Raw genomic sequence first — 15,336 nt, 5'->3', positions numbered from 1 at the left:
ATTCACCATTCAAACTGATAGAAAAGTCACATTGGCGACTACTTTCTTATTGCTATACACTGCGTACACCTGAGCCCCCTTTTAATGTAAAGAGGTACTTAGGAAACAACGTCACATAGCATCATTACCGATAACAAGATCATTTGGCTTCCTCCCAAATCACTACAACACGACCAGACTCATTTTCTACATTTATGTAGCCTAAACTACCGCATTTGCAGTAATCATAGTGTGACCCTTGACTAACGCTATTCAGGATAGTCAGTAGTCAAATTCTATTTTATATCTTCATTGATCCCCGCTTATAATGGTAATCCATATCATAATCACCATCATATAAGAATATTAAGACTGATCACATTAAATAGGAAAATCCATTGCTCAGAGGGATATATATAGACTTTATTGATTTCTCAATTAAGAATTTATATTCCTCGTGCGTTTTGACCGACCGATTTTAGGTAAACGTGTGTCCCCATACGTTTCCATCATTACAAAGAAGTGAGAAGAATACAAATTTATATAGTAAATTGCTGTACTCGAACCAATTTGTATAGATTTTCTTCAGGAAACGTGTCTTACATTTGATGTAGCCAGTCCATAGCCCAATGCATGGGGCAAACTTACAATGTTTGAAATAACACGATACTATACATAGCGCAATGTTGGGAACCATTCTGAAATGCTGATGCACCATCGGAACATGGTGATATCCGTGATTCTATTTTCCGGAGGAAGCTTTTAGATCTACAGGCCTTCTGCAGGAAATTTTCAAAGTTTGGCGAATTTTCCGTGAGTTAAAATGATGATTTCATTCTGAATGTCATTTTTCTTGAACTTAAAATTTTAACTCTTTCTCTTATAATTCTGCCTATCGTAGGACAAGTCAGAGTGTGTGAATACAGAATCATCTCCAAGGTCATGAGCGAGGTCATCTTGATTGTGTACAGGCTTCTCTTCTCTTCTGCTCTCCGTGCCCGGACCATCTGTCTCTCGGGAGTCAGGGGAAACCGTTTGCCTAACCGCAGCCATCAATCTCGTCAGTAAAAGCCGGTGTCAGTAAGGAAGACTTCATCAAATAGCCACAAAGCATGGCTTCGTCTGTGAACAACGTGAAGCACGGGGACCCGCACGCCGAGGGCTCGCGGCAAGCGAAGGAAGCGGAGCTAAATCACCCCGAACCCGTCCGGTGCGTGATGCCGCGCGCGCCCAGGCCCAGGGAAGCAGCCGTGATGGTGTGTTTGTTCTTGTCTCTGACGGTTTGTGTGATTTTCGGCGTGATGTTGGCGACTCGAGGCGGGGTTCAGGAGGTAGGAGGCGTCCCTGACGGGCACGTCTGTCTCACGGCAGACTGCATCACCTCAGCAGCCCTTCTGCTATCCAACATGGACGCCACGGTCGATCCCTGCCAGGACTTCTTCCAGTTTTCGTGCGGAGGTTGGCTCCAAGAGAACCCCATCCCTCCCGAGCAGAAGCAGTGGGGGGTCGACTCCAAGATGTGGGAAACTAACGAGAGGATCTTGAGGAGGCTCCTCGCGACGCCGACTTTGAGAAACTCGACGGAATCGTACGAGCGGAAGGCGAAGGACTTCTTCCAGTCGTGCATGCAGAAGGAGGCCAGAGAACAGGCTTCGGGACGGCCTCTTCTGGAGCTGATGGACCAGCTAGGAGGCTGGGCAGCCTTAGGGAACTGGAGCGAGGCTACTTGGAACTTTAACGACACTTTCACGAGGTTGCACCTGGATCTCAAGGTGGACGCGCTCTTCTTTTTATGGGTGAACTTCGACGATAAGGATTCGTCCAAGTACGTCTTCAGGGTAAGTGAACGCTTCTTAAGATTGAGAGATTGTCAGTTAATCACAATATCAAGCAGCAGCGATATCTGTGTCGTCGAAGCTGTATATATCGATGATACCACTGTTAACTCCCAGGTAAATACCACAGCATGCTGATAGAGGAGAAAACGCAGCAGGCTCTGAGAAAGATGTGGCGGCAAAAGGAACCTACCAATATAGGCAATGTTCTATATCTATATTGAAACGTTTGTTATCACCAGGCAGAGTAAGGACACAGCAAAGGTCAATGGTATATACTAGATGCTGGGTACACACCGTTTCAGATTGACCAGGGAGGGCTGGGGCTTCCTGACAGGAGCTACTACATCAGCCAGGAGTCACTGAAGGTTGGTGTCTTTTTCCTATCTTGAGCTTTTAAGTATTCTAGGCTTATGAACAAATATTCAACAAACGACCAGGGCAAACGTAACAGATCAACTTGGTCGAAAGTTGATTGAAAGGGACCGTCTTTTGAGGCAGATTCAAAGAAATGCTATGTTACCCACTCATGGTTTAAAAGTTACAGTATGTCTTACAACTTATATTTATGACTCGAATGTTGGGTAGACAAAACTTAAGAAGACCATACGTACAGCAAAGCATTAAGATTTATACTGCGTAGATTTCGATAGTCTTCGAGATACAACAGGTATAAATGTGCAGGGACAGGTCGTAGGCCTTATAATCAAACAGAGGCGTGGTGAATCACTACTTTCGGTCACATTACTTGCTATTGCCGCACAGGTAGTTGATGCGTACAGAAAGCTGATAGCCCGGGTTGTGGAACTGCTGGGGGCAGACCCGGCATCGGCACAGGACTCTGCTCAAGATGTGGTCAACTTCGAGACCAAACTGGCAGAGGTAAGGAAACTTCTTATCCCATTAAATTGATCTATTGATCAACTAGCTTGGTTTTAGCAGATCTATTGCGGTTCATGGTAGAAAGTAGGTGAGACATTGTGAGACATTATTCAGAAAATCCATGAGTGCATTAGTCGTCTTGGACTTCTTCGACCATAACAATAAAAGATAGAACAGGTTAAAACATGTGTATTGGATTTTTGTGTGAACTACCATACTATTTTGACAAATATTTGCATGCCTTTTCTTAGTCAGAAACTTTCATACCACAAGCTTTCAGCATGGATTTAATGTGCTACAAGTATGCTATCACTCGCCCAACAGCTGACAGTTCCAGAGTCTGAACGAACCAACGTCAACGCGCTGTACAACAACGTCCGGATTCACGAGCTGAAAACTATCGCACCCATGGTGAGGTACCACTTCAATATCACTCTACACTGTACATGACATGTATGCTGTGAACGTTCTTTGACATGTATACAATAATCTGTATACCTTGGTGTTACTGATCATGAGCAATGAGTGACAACGTGAGTGTGCTTGAGTAAGTAGGTGATAGCGTGATACAAAGTTCAAAGCTGATGACAAGCTCATGGCTTAAAATCATGAATTAATCCTAGGACCTAGCCTTGTAAGGAAATATCGATGTTAAGTCATTTTCAGCTGATAAAAACCTAAAATCTCGTGTCTATGCAATAGATACAGTAAACGTTCATTAACAAAACCTCATCATTTTCAATCCGTTGATAGATGAATTTTATGTTTTCCGTTCTAACAATTTTATATCTATTGATAAAAAAAACTTGTCTCGAATATAGCTAGCATTAGTACATGAATTACTAAGTAGTCAATTTGCTACAATCATCGGTATTTGAATTCGTCACACATTCTCACAACCACTGTTCTTGTCACACGTGTTTGCTATGTCGTACTTGTAGTAATCCATAGAAAACGAACCTGCAAATAAAGTTTCTAGTGATATATCATTGCATTTCAGATCGACTGGGGTTCGTTTTTCCACGCCATGGTTCCTGACCTCACGCCGTCCGCGAGGGTGGTGCTGTACGCTACCGACTACCTGGGGCAGATCTCACAACTCATCGCAGACACGCCGGCAAGGTGGGCAAAACATTTTTAAAAATCATTACAAACAATTGAAAAAAATAGCGAGGAAGAAAAAAGAAAGAAAAATAGCAAAAGAAAAAAGGGATAAGGAAGGAAGGAAGGGCGAGTATCCATATCCTAATAGCCTGTGGTGAACACGTCAAACATTGTTTATTGTTTATTGTCAATTTGCACTTAAAAACAAGTCAGTCTGTAATAAATTATGAAGAAGGAATGTGCATGCAGGATTGATTGATTTTTTGCATACATGTATTGTACTTAGCACACATGTATTGTAAGAGAAGAAACAAAACAAAAAGCAAAGAAATTGCAGCTAATTTTTGCACCGTTATCGTTGTTCAGTTGTTATGATGAGAACTGTCATCTACTTAGCTCATGAATTAAAAAAAAAGATAAGCTGTTTTCACTTCTCTGTGTAAGATGAAACGTTCAGGACTATTTCTAGCTCAGGTTTGGCAATGACTGTGGAAATCCCAGACCGAAGGTCGAAAGTTTAATTCCCGCCTTTCATCAACAAACCCGGCCGGCACGCGATGGCAGCTCTCAGAACGGGTCGATCAGCTTGCAATCGTTTCTACATTGAGCTTCAGCTATTTATCTCATTTTTCTATTTCAAAAAACAATTAATTTCAGTTGAAAAACATGATGACTACTTTCAAATGTGATAATGATTGTCTCAAACGTATTGCATTATTTGCTATGTACTCTACATACAGATCCAATTTCTTTTTTCTAATTAATTAATTAATTAATGAAATAGAGGGTCACTAACTAATTAATTCACTGGATAGGGAACCCATGCCAGTTGTTCAAGTTATCACAGCTTTCGAATTGAATTTCCTATCTTAACTAAACGAATTAAATGTGATAAATAATCACGTCTCTACATTGGCCTTGATGAAAGGGGTTAGGGGTATTAAATCTGTCTACAATGGACATATCAAGCATATGTGCAGAATACTATAAACAGTGGGAAGCTAGATTCCTGTAACCTAATCAGTTTGATATAGATACATTTATTTTCCACCCCGCCTGTTTCAGGACGCTGAATAGCTACCTCCTGTGGCGGGTTGCCGCCAGTTTCGTGACGGACCTCAGTCAGCCCTTCAGGAAGGCGCTGGAGAACTTCAACAAGGTTGTTTTCACATATATCATTGGCGATACCCCGAACATACCCTGTTGCGTTGTAGCCTGGTTACCAAATCTTTTATAGCTCCCGAGTCCTACATTCTCTCCGCAAATTGCTATATTTTTGGTAACCAGGCTAGTTGCGTTGCAGTTGTCTTCAATTGATATAGGTTTAGAGTAAACTTGATGAGGGTATACAGTCATATAAATAAGCAGCTTTCGGCAGAGGGCGGTGGTATATAATGATAATAAAATACAATACAATAAAACTGTAGGGCTTCATGGTCTTCGTGACCATATATTCTAATATACTCAGTTTTGACACGTGTTCTTTCACACTAAGATAACAATCTGTAGTCATAAATTTAAAGTAGAAATCGGAAGATATAATAAAATGCCTCATGACGAGAGCTAGTTGCGTTCCTTCTATAAAACTCTGGTTAAACATGAACGTCACTTCATCATAGTTCATGATATAATAATAATAAACGTACTTTCCGCTTGCTCACCAGAATTTTCTTCACCCCATTATTTGTATGCTTAGTTATAGTAGACCTTACGAAAGTCGCTGTACAGTTTAGTTATAGTAGACCTTACGAGGGTCGCCGTACTTTTGTTGTAAAGGTTGTCACTTGTCTCTAAAGTTTGCTGCCTTGCTGCCAGGTTGCTGAGGGGACGGCCGGCGTGACTGAGGAATGGCGGCTGTGTTTACAGGCGGTGGACGAACACATGGGCATGGCGCTGGGGGCCATGTTTGTCAAGGACTCCTTCTCTAAGGAGAGCAAGGAAAAGGTACAAAAATTAAAATCACACACCCCTCCAAAGTTACTTAGTAGGATACTACCTGTAAAACGGATCTTGGTAAATATGACAACTAATAATGGACCTAGTGTTAAAAGCGAATCTGAACAAAATTACTCAGAATACTTGCTTAGGGGGACTGTTTTGCCTGTAGGTGAGGGAGATTGCTGTTGACATCAGACGAGCTTTCGTCTTCAACCTGGCTAAGATAGACTGGATGGATGACAAGACCAAGGCGTCTGCCGTCGAGAAGGTAAGACAAGTCAAGACGTTTTCATCTTCTGTGTCATGTGCGAGTTTCGTTTAACTTGTTTCATTTCATCAGTTTTATCTGTAGTTAAATGCTTTGCATAGCTGTTCATTCGTTCGGAGCTTAATATGTATACGTACCTCTTGATAGTAAAGTGTGCTTTGGTATAGAATAATCTTAAGTTGTCCTTTTATTAGTAACAGACAGCTACAGTAGGTCCCACAGTAACCCAATGATTATGCTCGGTGCTCTCGCTTCGTCATCTGGTTTGCCCATCACTAGGGATTACTTTTAAGGCATCTTTCACAATCCATAAGTCTTCTACTATCAACCTTTCTGTAATGGGGAGGAATCTTGATCTATGTACTATTTCTCGTCTCATCTGACAGTCGAACCACATGGTGGAGAAGATTGGATATCCAGACTACATCCTGAATGACACCCTGCTGGATGAAAAGTTTACAGAGGTATTTTTACTTAAGAATTTTAAGATAGAAGCGAAAAAAATATCGGCACAGGAGTGTCTCTTGCATTTTCCTTTTTGTTCACAGGTAAAGATGCACAGATTTGAAACATATTTTCATTTTGCACGTTGTGTTGGCAAACGGTATGATAAAGACCACAAGACCATCGCTTGTCCATTCACTACATGTACACAATGGTCGTTTTGGAATGAGTCCCAGTTAATTACGTATACAGAGTTAGTATTGTAACGTTTACTCCACTGTTCATGGATTTTAACTTGTTTTATCCAATGCCCCGCAGCTGCGTGTAGGCAGAGAAAGTTTCTTCCAGAACCGGGTGAGCGGGATGCGACATCAGGTGCGGCAGATGCTGGACAAGCTAGAGAGACCGGTGGACAGGACGCTGTGGGTAACATTTAGAACCGCTTAGGCACCGCTAAAACGAGTCAATGAGCAACATATGGACATAAACATCTAAAATCGGTGATAACGTTTTGCAATATAATTTTTTTCATAAATGAAATTACCTGTATGTAACTGATTTCCTATACATGCAGTTTCCTTAACTCTTATGCCTTTCTATCTGTAGTTGGACGATGCCACCCCATCTTGTGAATGCATACTACTGGCCAAACACCAACGAGATGGGTGAGTCTATCAACAGCGTTGAATCTGGATATGATTTCATGATACACATGATTAGACCAACATGTCCAGATTCACAACTCAACACCTGTTTTTTCCACCCTAGTTTTCCCTGCCGGTATACTACAGAGATCATTCTACGATTCAAAGTTCCCCATGTGAGTATCATAATCATCGTTTTTGGAGCATCGTTTACACATTTGTTGGTAGTGGAGTTGTGTTACACCTCGTCATACTTACATGTATGTAAATCGCATACCAACGTGCTTCTGAAATGATTGTGAACAAACTTGTGTTCTGTTTAGGTCGATGAACTTTGGGGGAATCGGCGGAGTGATCGCTCACGAACTGACTCATGGGTACGACGACTGGGGTGAGTATCGAGGTCTAAACGAACAGAAATTCAGCCAAACAAAAGACGTACTTTCTTAAATCCAACCGTATCGACGTTTACTTATTGATTAGATTTGAGAGTTTAGGTTCAGTTAGTGATTTGGAGGGTGTCAAAACGCCTGCGCATCAAGCAACACGTCATCTAAAATCTTTAAAGGAATACCTCAATGTGATTTTACCTTTTAATTATTACTGCTGCCTGAGCTGCTAATGAAGGCAGTACACATTTGGTACATATAGCACAATAGAAAAACACTGTGTGGTTAAAATACTCACCAAGATCAGTTATGGCCAAAGCACCCTTATAAGGGAGAAGGTTAAACAACTGAGTCGTTTTTCAGGAGGAAACTATGACAAGGAGGGGAACCTGAAGTCCTGGTGGTCCAACAGTTCCTGGACTAACTTCACGCGTGCGTCACAGTGCGTCATCGATCTGTACAACAGCTACGTCATCGAAGGCAAACAGGTGGGCAACTCAGTTGACGCTACATTGGTTTTTTTTTTAAAATTTTATTAGGATCTCCATTAGTGTTTCCTAAATTTCACACTTGTTTTCCTGGAGTCGGTAAGGGTGATGATGTAAATCACCATGTGGCTAAATACGAGGCCAGGCCCCCATCGATCTGTGTGATTTCTAGCGAATAACCAACTTTCAGAAAGTGGTGTTTGGTCCATCATACACCAGGGGCCTGGGCATACCCCTACCCAAGGGTTTATTGGGTTAACATGCGTGTAGTGTGGCTCTCCCGAAATACGGGACCTCCATATACATGTATAACGTCCTTTCCGACACAACATTGCGGCACGTTGGTGGCACATTCGGATCGATATATACATCAGACGTTTGCGCTCACGTGACAATGACGTAGGTTTTGTCCGCCATGTTGGATGGTTAAAGCTGGAAGCTGCCTAATGTGAGAGTAACTATATTTCAGATAGACGGCAGGCTTACCCTGGGGGAAAATATAGCCGACATCGGAGGCCTAAAGCAAGCATATTATGTGAGTATCGCTAAGTAATTTTTCATAGTATAACACTTTAACGCCTCAGATGGAATGCTTCCTTTTGATACTTTCTATGCTTTAACAACTATACTTTAACGTTTGTTAAGGTTGCTTTAAGCTTGGTGTCGCAAATTTTGAAATGAATTTAGTCATTGGTCTGACAGCTTCGGACGTCGTGATACACAGGATTTTAGTCTAAAATGTGTGTTTTTATTCACCGTTTTTTATTTTTATTGCGCATTCTACAGGGATATAAGTTATGGAGAAAAGTTCACCAGGACGAGCCTCTACTGCCCGGACTGAACCGGTCACACGAGGAGGTGTTCTTCATGTCGTTTGCACAGGTGCAGTCTATACTTTAGCTTGTATATAGATATACACAGTTACATTTATAGACATCAGACTTCGTCGCATTCTAGTTCACATGGGGTATGAGATCAATTAGTTCGTACTATTGCCCATCCTTTGGCATAGGCCACAGACTAGTTCCTACCATTTAATGCTGTCTTTGGCCCTCTCTACCAATTACTTCCATCTGTAGCTTATTAATCTTACATCAAGGTCCTGCCTCCATGTTTTTGCCGTTACGGTCTTACCCCTTTGGCCCCTTTGCAATCGTCACTAGTCGTTCCAGGTAAATCGGACTGTCTTGTGGTTCTGTTGACAGGCATTCAGACCACTCACAGGCTACCGACAGCTAGCCCCTCCTTTAATTTGCCAACATGGCTTGTAAGGGAGGGAACAGATACGGCCTCGCAGTCATACAGGAGTAAAAACATAACTCATAATAACGTACTCGTAACGTGTTTCTGCCTGCAGAGCTGGTGCATCACACAGCGTCCTGAGGCGTTAGACGTCATGTTACTCGTGGATCCTCACGCACCACCAAAGTACAGGTAAATGTATCAGCTGATTATGGGATGTACAAGACAAAATGCGCAATGATAAGAGTAAATCTTTTACGGTGGCATCATCCTCTATCATTGATAATTCAGACAAAGTTGATAAAATGTATAAGGTATATATAAAATGAAATTTTTGTATTGCCTTGACATAATAATTAGTAAAAGACTGAAACGGCTGACAAATTATACACAATGTATTTTATTATTTCTGTCGGGGGTCTTCATCTTTTCTTGTTAACCATATACCTAGAACATCGATATCCGTGAATAATTTTATCAAGTTGATGAATTGTTGAATCACAACGTTCATTATTCACAACCATTAACAAGAGCCAACGTTTCGATATGAACGTTCGATCTTCATCAGGGAAATTATAACTTGTTCACTGTGCACAGAATCTAGTAGATCTTACTGGTGTGTACAGTGAATTTCGCTACTCATATACCTAACTCATTACTACAGCCAAAAACTAGAAATATTGTTGTTGTTTTTTCCTTCAGGGTAATCGGCAGCGTGTCTCAGTTGGCAGAGTTCTCCGAGGCGTTCCACTGTCCGGTGGGCAGCCCCATGAACCCTGTACACAAGTGTTCGGTTTGGTGAAAACCGTCTTAACATAAATATTTATGAATAAGTAACAATGTATGATATCGTAGATTTAATCTTAAGATTTATTTAACTTCCCACCAAGATTAAACCCTGGCATACTAATGTTGATTGCCAAATAGAGGAAGCTACGAGCTTGTCCAATATGTATGACTTTGGAAGGGATTATTTGAAGACAATTTTCCGATTTAAGAAATGGTCAACAAGCTTTTTGACGACAGTTGTCATTTGCTAATCGTGAAAATTATTATTAAGTATTATATCAATGGATTTCAACATTGATTATCAGTCGCATCATATTAATATATGTATGTATATAATCTGTAAGCTTGAGTCTGTAAAAATAACGCCTGAGCAAGCATTGTGTAACAAAGCTTCATACATTGAACATTATACCATTTACTAAATCTACCTCAGTGGTGTTGGTCTGTTCGTTGTTTGCATTCTAACAATCACTGCTCGGAATTAAACTTGTATCTTAAACTATAGCGTTCAATGCTAAAGCACATAACGGCGTATTAAATATGGTAAATTAAAATGTTTATGCCAAGTTGACAATAGTGATTATGTCTGGCTATTGGCACAGAAATGTCAGCATGTAAATAAAAGCAAGAAAGATAACATTTTGGGCTTCGGTGTGTTTTTATTTCAATCTTTACAACTTACTACAGAAGATTTGTGACATTTTAAAATCTGATTACAAGTACTTGTCTCATGATAATGTCCATCATGATTCATTGTATAAGAAAGCATAATTATAGAGTTGGCTGAAAACAAATATTTGGTTCGAAGTTGATTCATGTTGTTTGCCTATTGTCTTCCACAATATATTCCTTTGGTACATTTCTAAGGTACGTGTTAAGTACTTTACAATGTATGAAGATTTATACATTTTCTTTTTAATTTTTAATAAAGTATTCACAAATCTGTATACACTAGTGGCCACCTCTGCACATGGTAATTGTGGTCACTTTTTGGTGGTCCCTTCTATTATCTTTTGCATTGATACAATAACAATATTTCTAGTGTTCACCTGTGACCAAGTCCCTTAAGTGGTCAAAATAGACATGCTTAATGGCCCCTTTCATTAGTATATTTAACTAGAAAAATAAGACACATCCAATTAACTTTGGGTTCTATGGGGAAAAATTGCACTTTTTGACAAATTGCAACTTGCTTTTTGGTACCAAGGTAAATTGAGTTGTTATTGTAAGCTGAACATGTGTATAGGAGCTACTACTACACTAAAGCCATGTTCTAATTAAAATTCCTTTTGAAAAAAGAAAAGATATCTTTAACTATTTTTTTTCTATTCTTGATTGCTGATCTCCAATATATTGTTGGGTCTGTTTGGCATTGTATGTGGCATCTTTCTATTGCATGGCAGCATTGAATAACATTACTCATGTTTGACGAAAATATTGTAAATACATTAAAGCCGCTGCCCTGATGACATCAGTACATAACAGTTACACTTGTATTGCATGATGGGAAAGTTCAGGGGGTAAGCAGCAATAGCAGCTTGCAAGGGTGGGTATATTTACTGTGTAAAGATGAAATAATCTTTTGTTGCGGTTTTGTGTTTTTTATCATTCTTCTGTATATTTTCTTAGATTTAGCACTATTTTAGAAGACTAGATTTTAGTTTTATCCATAATGTCAACATCACAGAGAAGTATTTACAACACCATTGTGACAACATTACATTACATCTTCTGTTTACTCACGAGTTCCCTCTATGGATAAAAACCAGAGCAAACTCTCTGATGTTTCTAACAACATACACTGTATTTCCCGTGTCAGTGATATGCACATTTCCCGGAAAGTAACATTCTATTAGCTGTGGCAAAGCTTTCTCAAAAGGATTATGCTTTATCTGAAAAATTGTAACACTTCATCCGAAGAAGGAAACAAAGGCATTCACATATCAGGAAAATTTGCATATCGGTGACCCTGAAGAATTACGGTGGACCATTTTGAAACATCATAGAGTAAGTCTAGTTTTCCTAGTAGACATGAACAAATATTACATACCTGGATGACATCTCAATCAACATCATACGTAACATAATTATTTAGGACATTAAGTACGCTAACAGTGTCATAATATTTCTGTCAAGGAACAGTACAGATTTGTTGTAGAGAGTTTTTCCCGTTCATGTCGTCTATGATGGCCAGTGCCGTGTTCTCTCCCAGTATAAACGTACCCAGGAACACATACAGAACCCCCAGCACCAGCAGGGCACGGTCCTTGTGCACATTGTCTGACGGCTGCTGCATTAGTACAGCCTGGACCAGACAGTAACCTGGGGACAAGAAAAGAAGAGAGATACATGACAATTCAAACCATGATAGAAATGGCTACCAGCCTTTCTATGATTGATATGGGCACTCCAATGTTAAGAATGAAAATGGCTAGGAACAGATTCTCTCTCTCTCTCTCTCTCTCTCTCTCTCTCTCTCTCTCTCTCTCTCTCTCTCTCTCTCTCTCTCTCTCTCTCTCTCTCTCTCTCTCTCTCTCTCTCTCTCTCTCTCTCTCTCTCTCTCTCTCTCTCTCTCTCTCTCTCTCTCTCTCTCTCTCTCTCTCTCTCTCTCTCTCTCTCTCTCTCTCTCTCTCTCTCTCTCTCTCTCTCTCTCTCTCTCTCTCTCTCTCTCTCTCTCTCTCTCTCTCTCTCTCTCTCTCTCTCTCTCTCTCTCTCTCTCTCTCTCTCTCTCTCTCTCTCTCTCTCTCTCTCTCTCTCTCTCTCTCTCTCTCTCTCTCTCTCTCTCTCTCTCTCTCTCTCTCTCTCTCTCTCTCTCTCTCTCTCTCTCTCTCTCTCTCTCTCCTCGTCTATCTACCTCTGCCAGTCTTTTTCAATCTTCCTTTCTGTGTGTGTCTGTGTTAATGTGTTAATGTGTGTGTGTGTGCGCACGTGTGTGCAGTGCGGGCGTGTGTGCGTGCATGCATGTGTGTGTGTGTGTGTGTGTATGTTGTATTTGTGTGTATGCATGAGTGTGTGTAAAAATGTATAATTGTCTCCGAAATAAAATAAAAAATTCATCTGGCTGCCAGTCCGGCCAATGAGAAAAATAGCAAGCCCAATGTTGGGAATCATGATGGCAAAATACATGTACATGTACATCTTCAATATTATACAAATTAGGATAAAAAAGTAGAAAATAACAGATATGTACCAGGGAAGACCATGATGAAGACAGCTGCCAGCCCCCCGATGACAGATATGACCAGCCCGATGTTGGGGATCATGATGGCGAAAAACAGGGACAGCCAGAACCACGCCATGGTCTGTACAACGCGCCGCACAAACTCTTGTCGCAGGTTGTCCTCTGGTGACAACCGCCGCCATCTTACGTAGAACCCGTCAAGTACCGTTCTATAACATAAACCGAGCATGATGAGATAAGTAATTCTTTAGATCATAAGCTAGATAAACAATATGCAAAATAACTGTACCATGAACAAAATGATACAAATTTTGAACATCATCTATCCTTCTGGTAATCTTTACCAGACACAAATGTTACTTTAGATATCATAACAATAACTGAAACAGGGCATTACAACAAATACATTTTGTAGATACATCATAACATTAGGTAAAGCTACTGGATACTATTCCAAGTATTCAACCAAGCTACATGTACTTGTACAATGTATGTGACAATAACATTTGTATCTCACACCCATATCCACATACAGTGTGGAGATTACCTTTTACACTCATAAAAAAATAAAACAATTCTGTCCGTACCTCCCGCAGAAGTGCAGGATGGGATAGGATGTGAGGATGTCTAGCGTGAGGGCTGCTCGACCAATCGTGACGGAGACATCGTTGGCATGATACGACAACAGCACGTCACTCGTAACACTGCGACCAAACGTTAGTCCTCCATACACACCTGCAAAATGTAATATTACAGATAAAATTTTTCATAAATCTTAAAAAAGTCTTTGGCACCATGTTAGTTAAGTTTAAGTCATTACCATGCCTTTCAGTGTATTGGGTCAGAGACAATCTTCATTCTATGGCCCTCAGCCCATAAAGGCCACTTCAGTACCTAGATAGGGGTCTAGTCCACTGATAATGGTGTGTGTTCAACTCAACACTCTTTCTCTAAGTGCTGAGTGCTAATCAGAAACAATGTATATTATTGGTTTATTTCACAAATACAATAAACAGTACAATTGGTATGTTTCACATCGCAGCCACAGGCTGAATTGCGTGCACATATTTCTCTTCTGAAATCAGACTGTCAGCATTGAAAGGACAAATTCATAAGGATAAAACAAGTATAGGATAAATACATGCCTGTGGCTGTGTAGACCAACATTGTGATCACCATGGCAAAAAACATGACCTTAGCCAGACTGCCCAGGGTTCTTTTTCTCATGCTGGCATAGACTGGAACTGCACTGATGTGGTACTGCAACACATCAACATAGGAACATATCTTATTGTTTACAGATGATGTAAAAAGAGAACCAGAAGTAAAGATAGAAAAGGAAATAAGTCTTGGTTACTTTAAGGACAACAGAAGATGATTAACATGTGCTTTACACTTTTTACCTGGAAGCCAAAACAAACTGTGGGGACTGCTATAAACACATCTGTGAACATCTTTGGGCTGAAAAACAGTTGGACATTATATATTAGTACATGTAACACTATTATGGAGTGCTGAAACTCCTATCAAGATCTAGATTCCACGATTAACTTTGGAATGAGGTCGGCTGATGTCAAAATGAAACTTTAATGAGAACAAATAAAGATACAGTAATGATGACACCTGACCTGGTAGCAATGTCAGCTGGTGGATATCCTCCGGTGTAGTATTTCACAGACACGATCACAGTAACATACAGGATACTCGCAACACCTAAAAAACTGGAGCAAACAAAGGAATAGAAAAATATTCAGTTTAACAAGGCAGAAGTTATGAAGCTTGATTTCTTTTCTCAAACTTCTCATACTGTGTAATCTTTGTGTAACCTTCTGGGGGCTTTTCTAACACCAAACATACTGTACCTGAGTAAGATTGAAGAAAGAACTTAAAGAAAGGAAGTCTACTCTCAAGTAAAAAGATTATCAAGGGCAGGACTAATTTTCTTACAGAGAAGAAGTACAACTGCCTTAAGAAATACAAAGAGTGACGGGGACTATGTGGTGCCATGGAAAAATTTACGAATTATTTTCTGAGTTCTGCATTGACAGATGTTACAATTTACATCCTTGAGAAGGAAAATGGCGGCCTCACCTGGCGTATTTCTGGAAGCCGATGTCCTTCGGGATGCAGAGCGGCAGGATGATGAGGATGGA

At 40.4% G+C, this 15,336-nt stretch overlaps 2 protein-coding genes across 3 annotated transcripts in view; one reads left to right on the top strand and one right to left on the bottom strand.

Annotated features, from left to right (window-relative positions):
- The first annotated feature begins 884 nt into the window (after window positions 1-884).
- On the top strand, window positions 885-10,504 carry LOC109472721 (endothelin-converting enzyme-like 1). Its single transcript, XM_019772573.1, has 18 exons — window positions 885-1,817; window positions 2,120-2,182; window positions 2,580-2,696; window positions 3,021-3,107; window positions 3,697-3,818; window positions 4,866-4,959; window positions 5,616-5,744; window positions 5,908-6,006; window positions 6,393-6,470; window positions 6,769-6,872; window positions 7,057-7,115; window positions 7,219-7,270; window positions 7,418-7,485; window positions 7,847-7,971; window positions 8,441-8,506; window positions 8,758-8,853; window positions 9,329-9,405; window positions 9,916-10,504. The coding sequence occupies exons 1-18, from the start codon at window positions 1,092-1,094 to the stop codon at window positions 10,013-10,015; spliced, it is 2,262 nt and encodes a 753-aa protein (XP_019628132.1). The 5' UTR covers window positions 885-1,091; the 3' UTR covers window positions 10,016-10,504.
- Window positions 10,505-11,304: 800 nt separating this feature from the next.
- Window positions 11,305-15,336, bottom strand: part of LOC109472646 (putative sodium-coupled neutral amino acid transporter 7) — a 7,696-nt gene continuing 3,664 nt past the window's right edge. The window contains exons 4-10 of one of the 2 annotated variants that reach the window (XM_019772479.1): window positions 15,275-15,336; window positions 14,812-14,904; window positions 14,587-14,644; window positions 14,329-14,443; window positions 13,771-13,918; window positions 13,193-13,392; window positions 11,305-12,324 (exon numbers count right to left, since the gene is read on the bottom strand). The exon at window positions 15,275-15,336 is cut by the window's right edge and continues 74 nt beyond it. In XM_019772479.1, the coding sequence (XP_019628038.1) occupies window positions 12,134-12,324; window positions 13,193-13,392; window positions 13,771-13,918; window positions 14,329-14,443; window positions 14,587-14,644; window positions 14,812-14,904; window positions 15,275-15,336 (867 nt within the window). In that variant the 3' untranslated portion in view covers window positions 11,305-12,133. The remainder of the gene's footprint in view (window positions 12,325-13,192; window positions 13,393-13,770; window positions 13,919-14,328; window positions 14,444-14,586; window positions 14,645-14,811; window positions 14,905-15,274) is intronic. The other variant, XM_019772480.1, reaches the window with a different exon arrangement.

Source organism: Branchiostoma belcheri, unplaced genomic scaffold, assembly GCF_001625305.1.
Source record: "Branchiostoma belcheri isolate BF01 breed outbred unplaced genomic scaffold, Haploidv18h27 scaffold28, whole genome shotgun sequence".
Classification (NCBI taxonomy): domain Eukaryota; kingdom Metazoa; phylum Chordata; class Leptocardii; order Amphioxiformes; family Branchiostomatidae; genus Branchiostoma; species Branchiostoma belcheri.
Note: the sequence above shows the minus strand (reverse complement) of the source record. Positions and strands in the feature narration are given on the sequence as shown.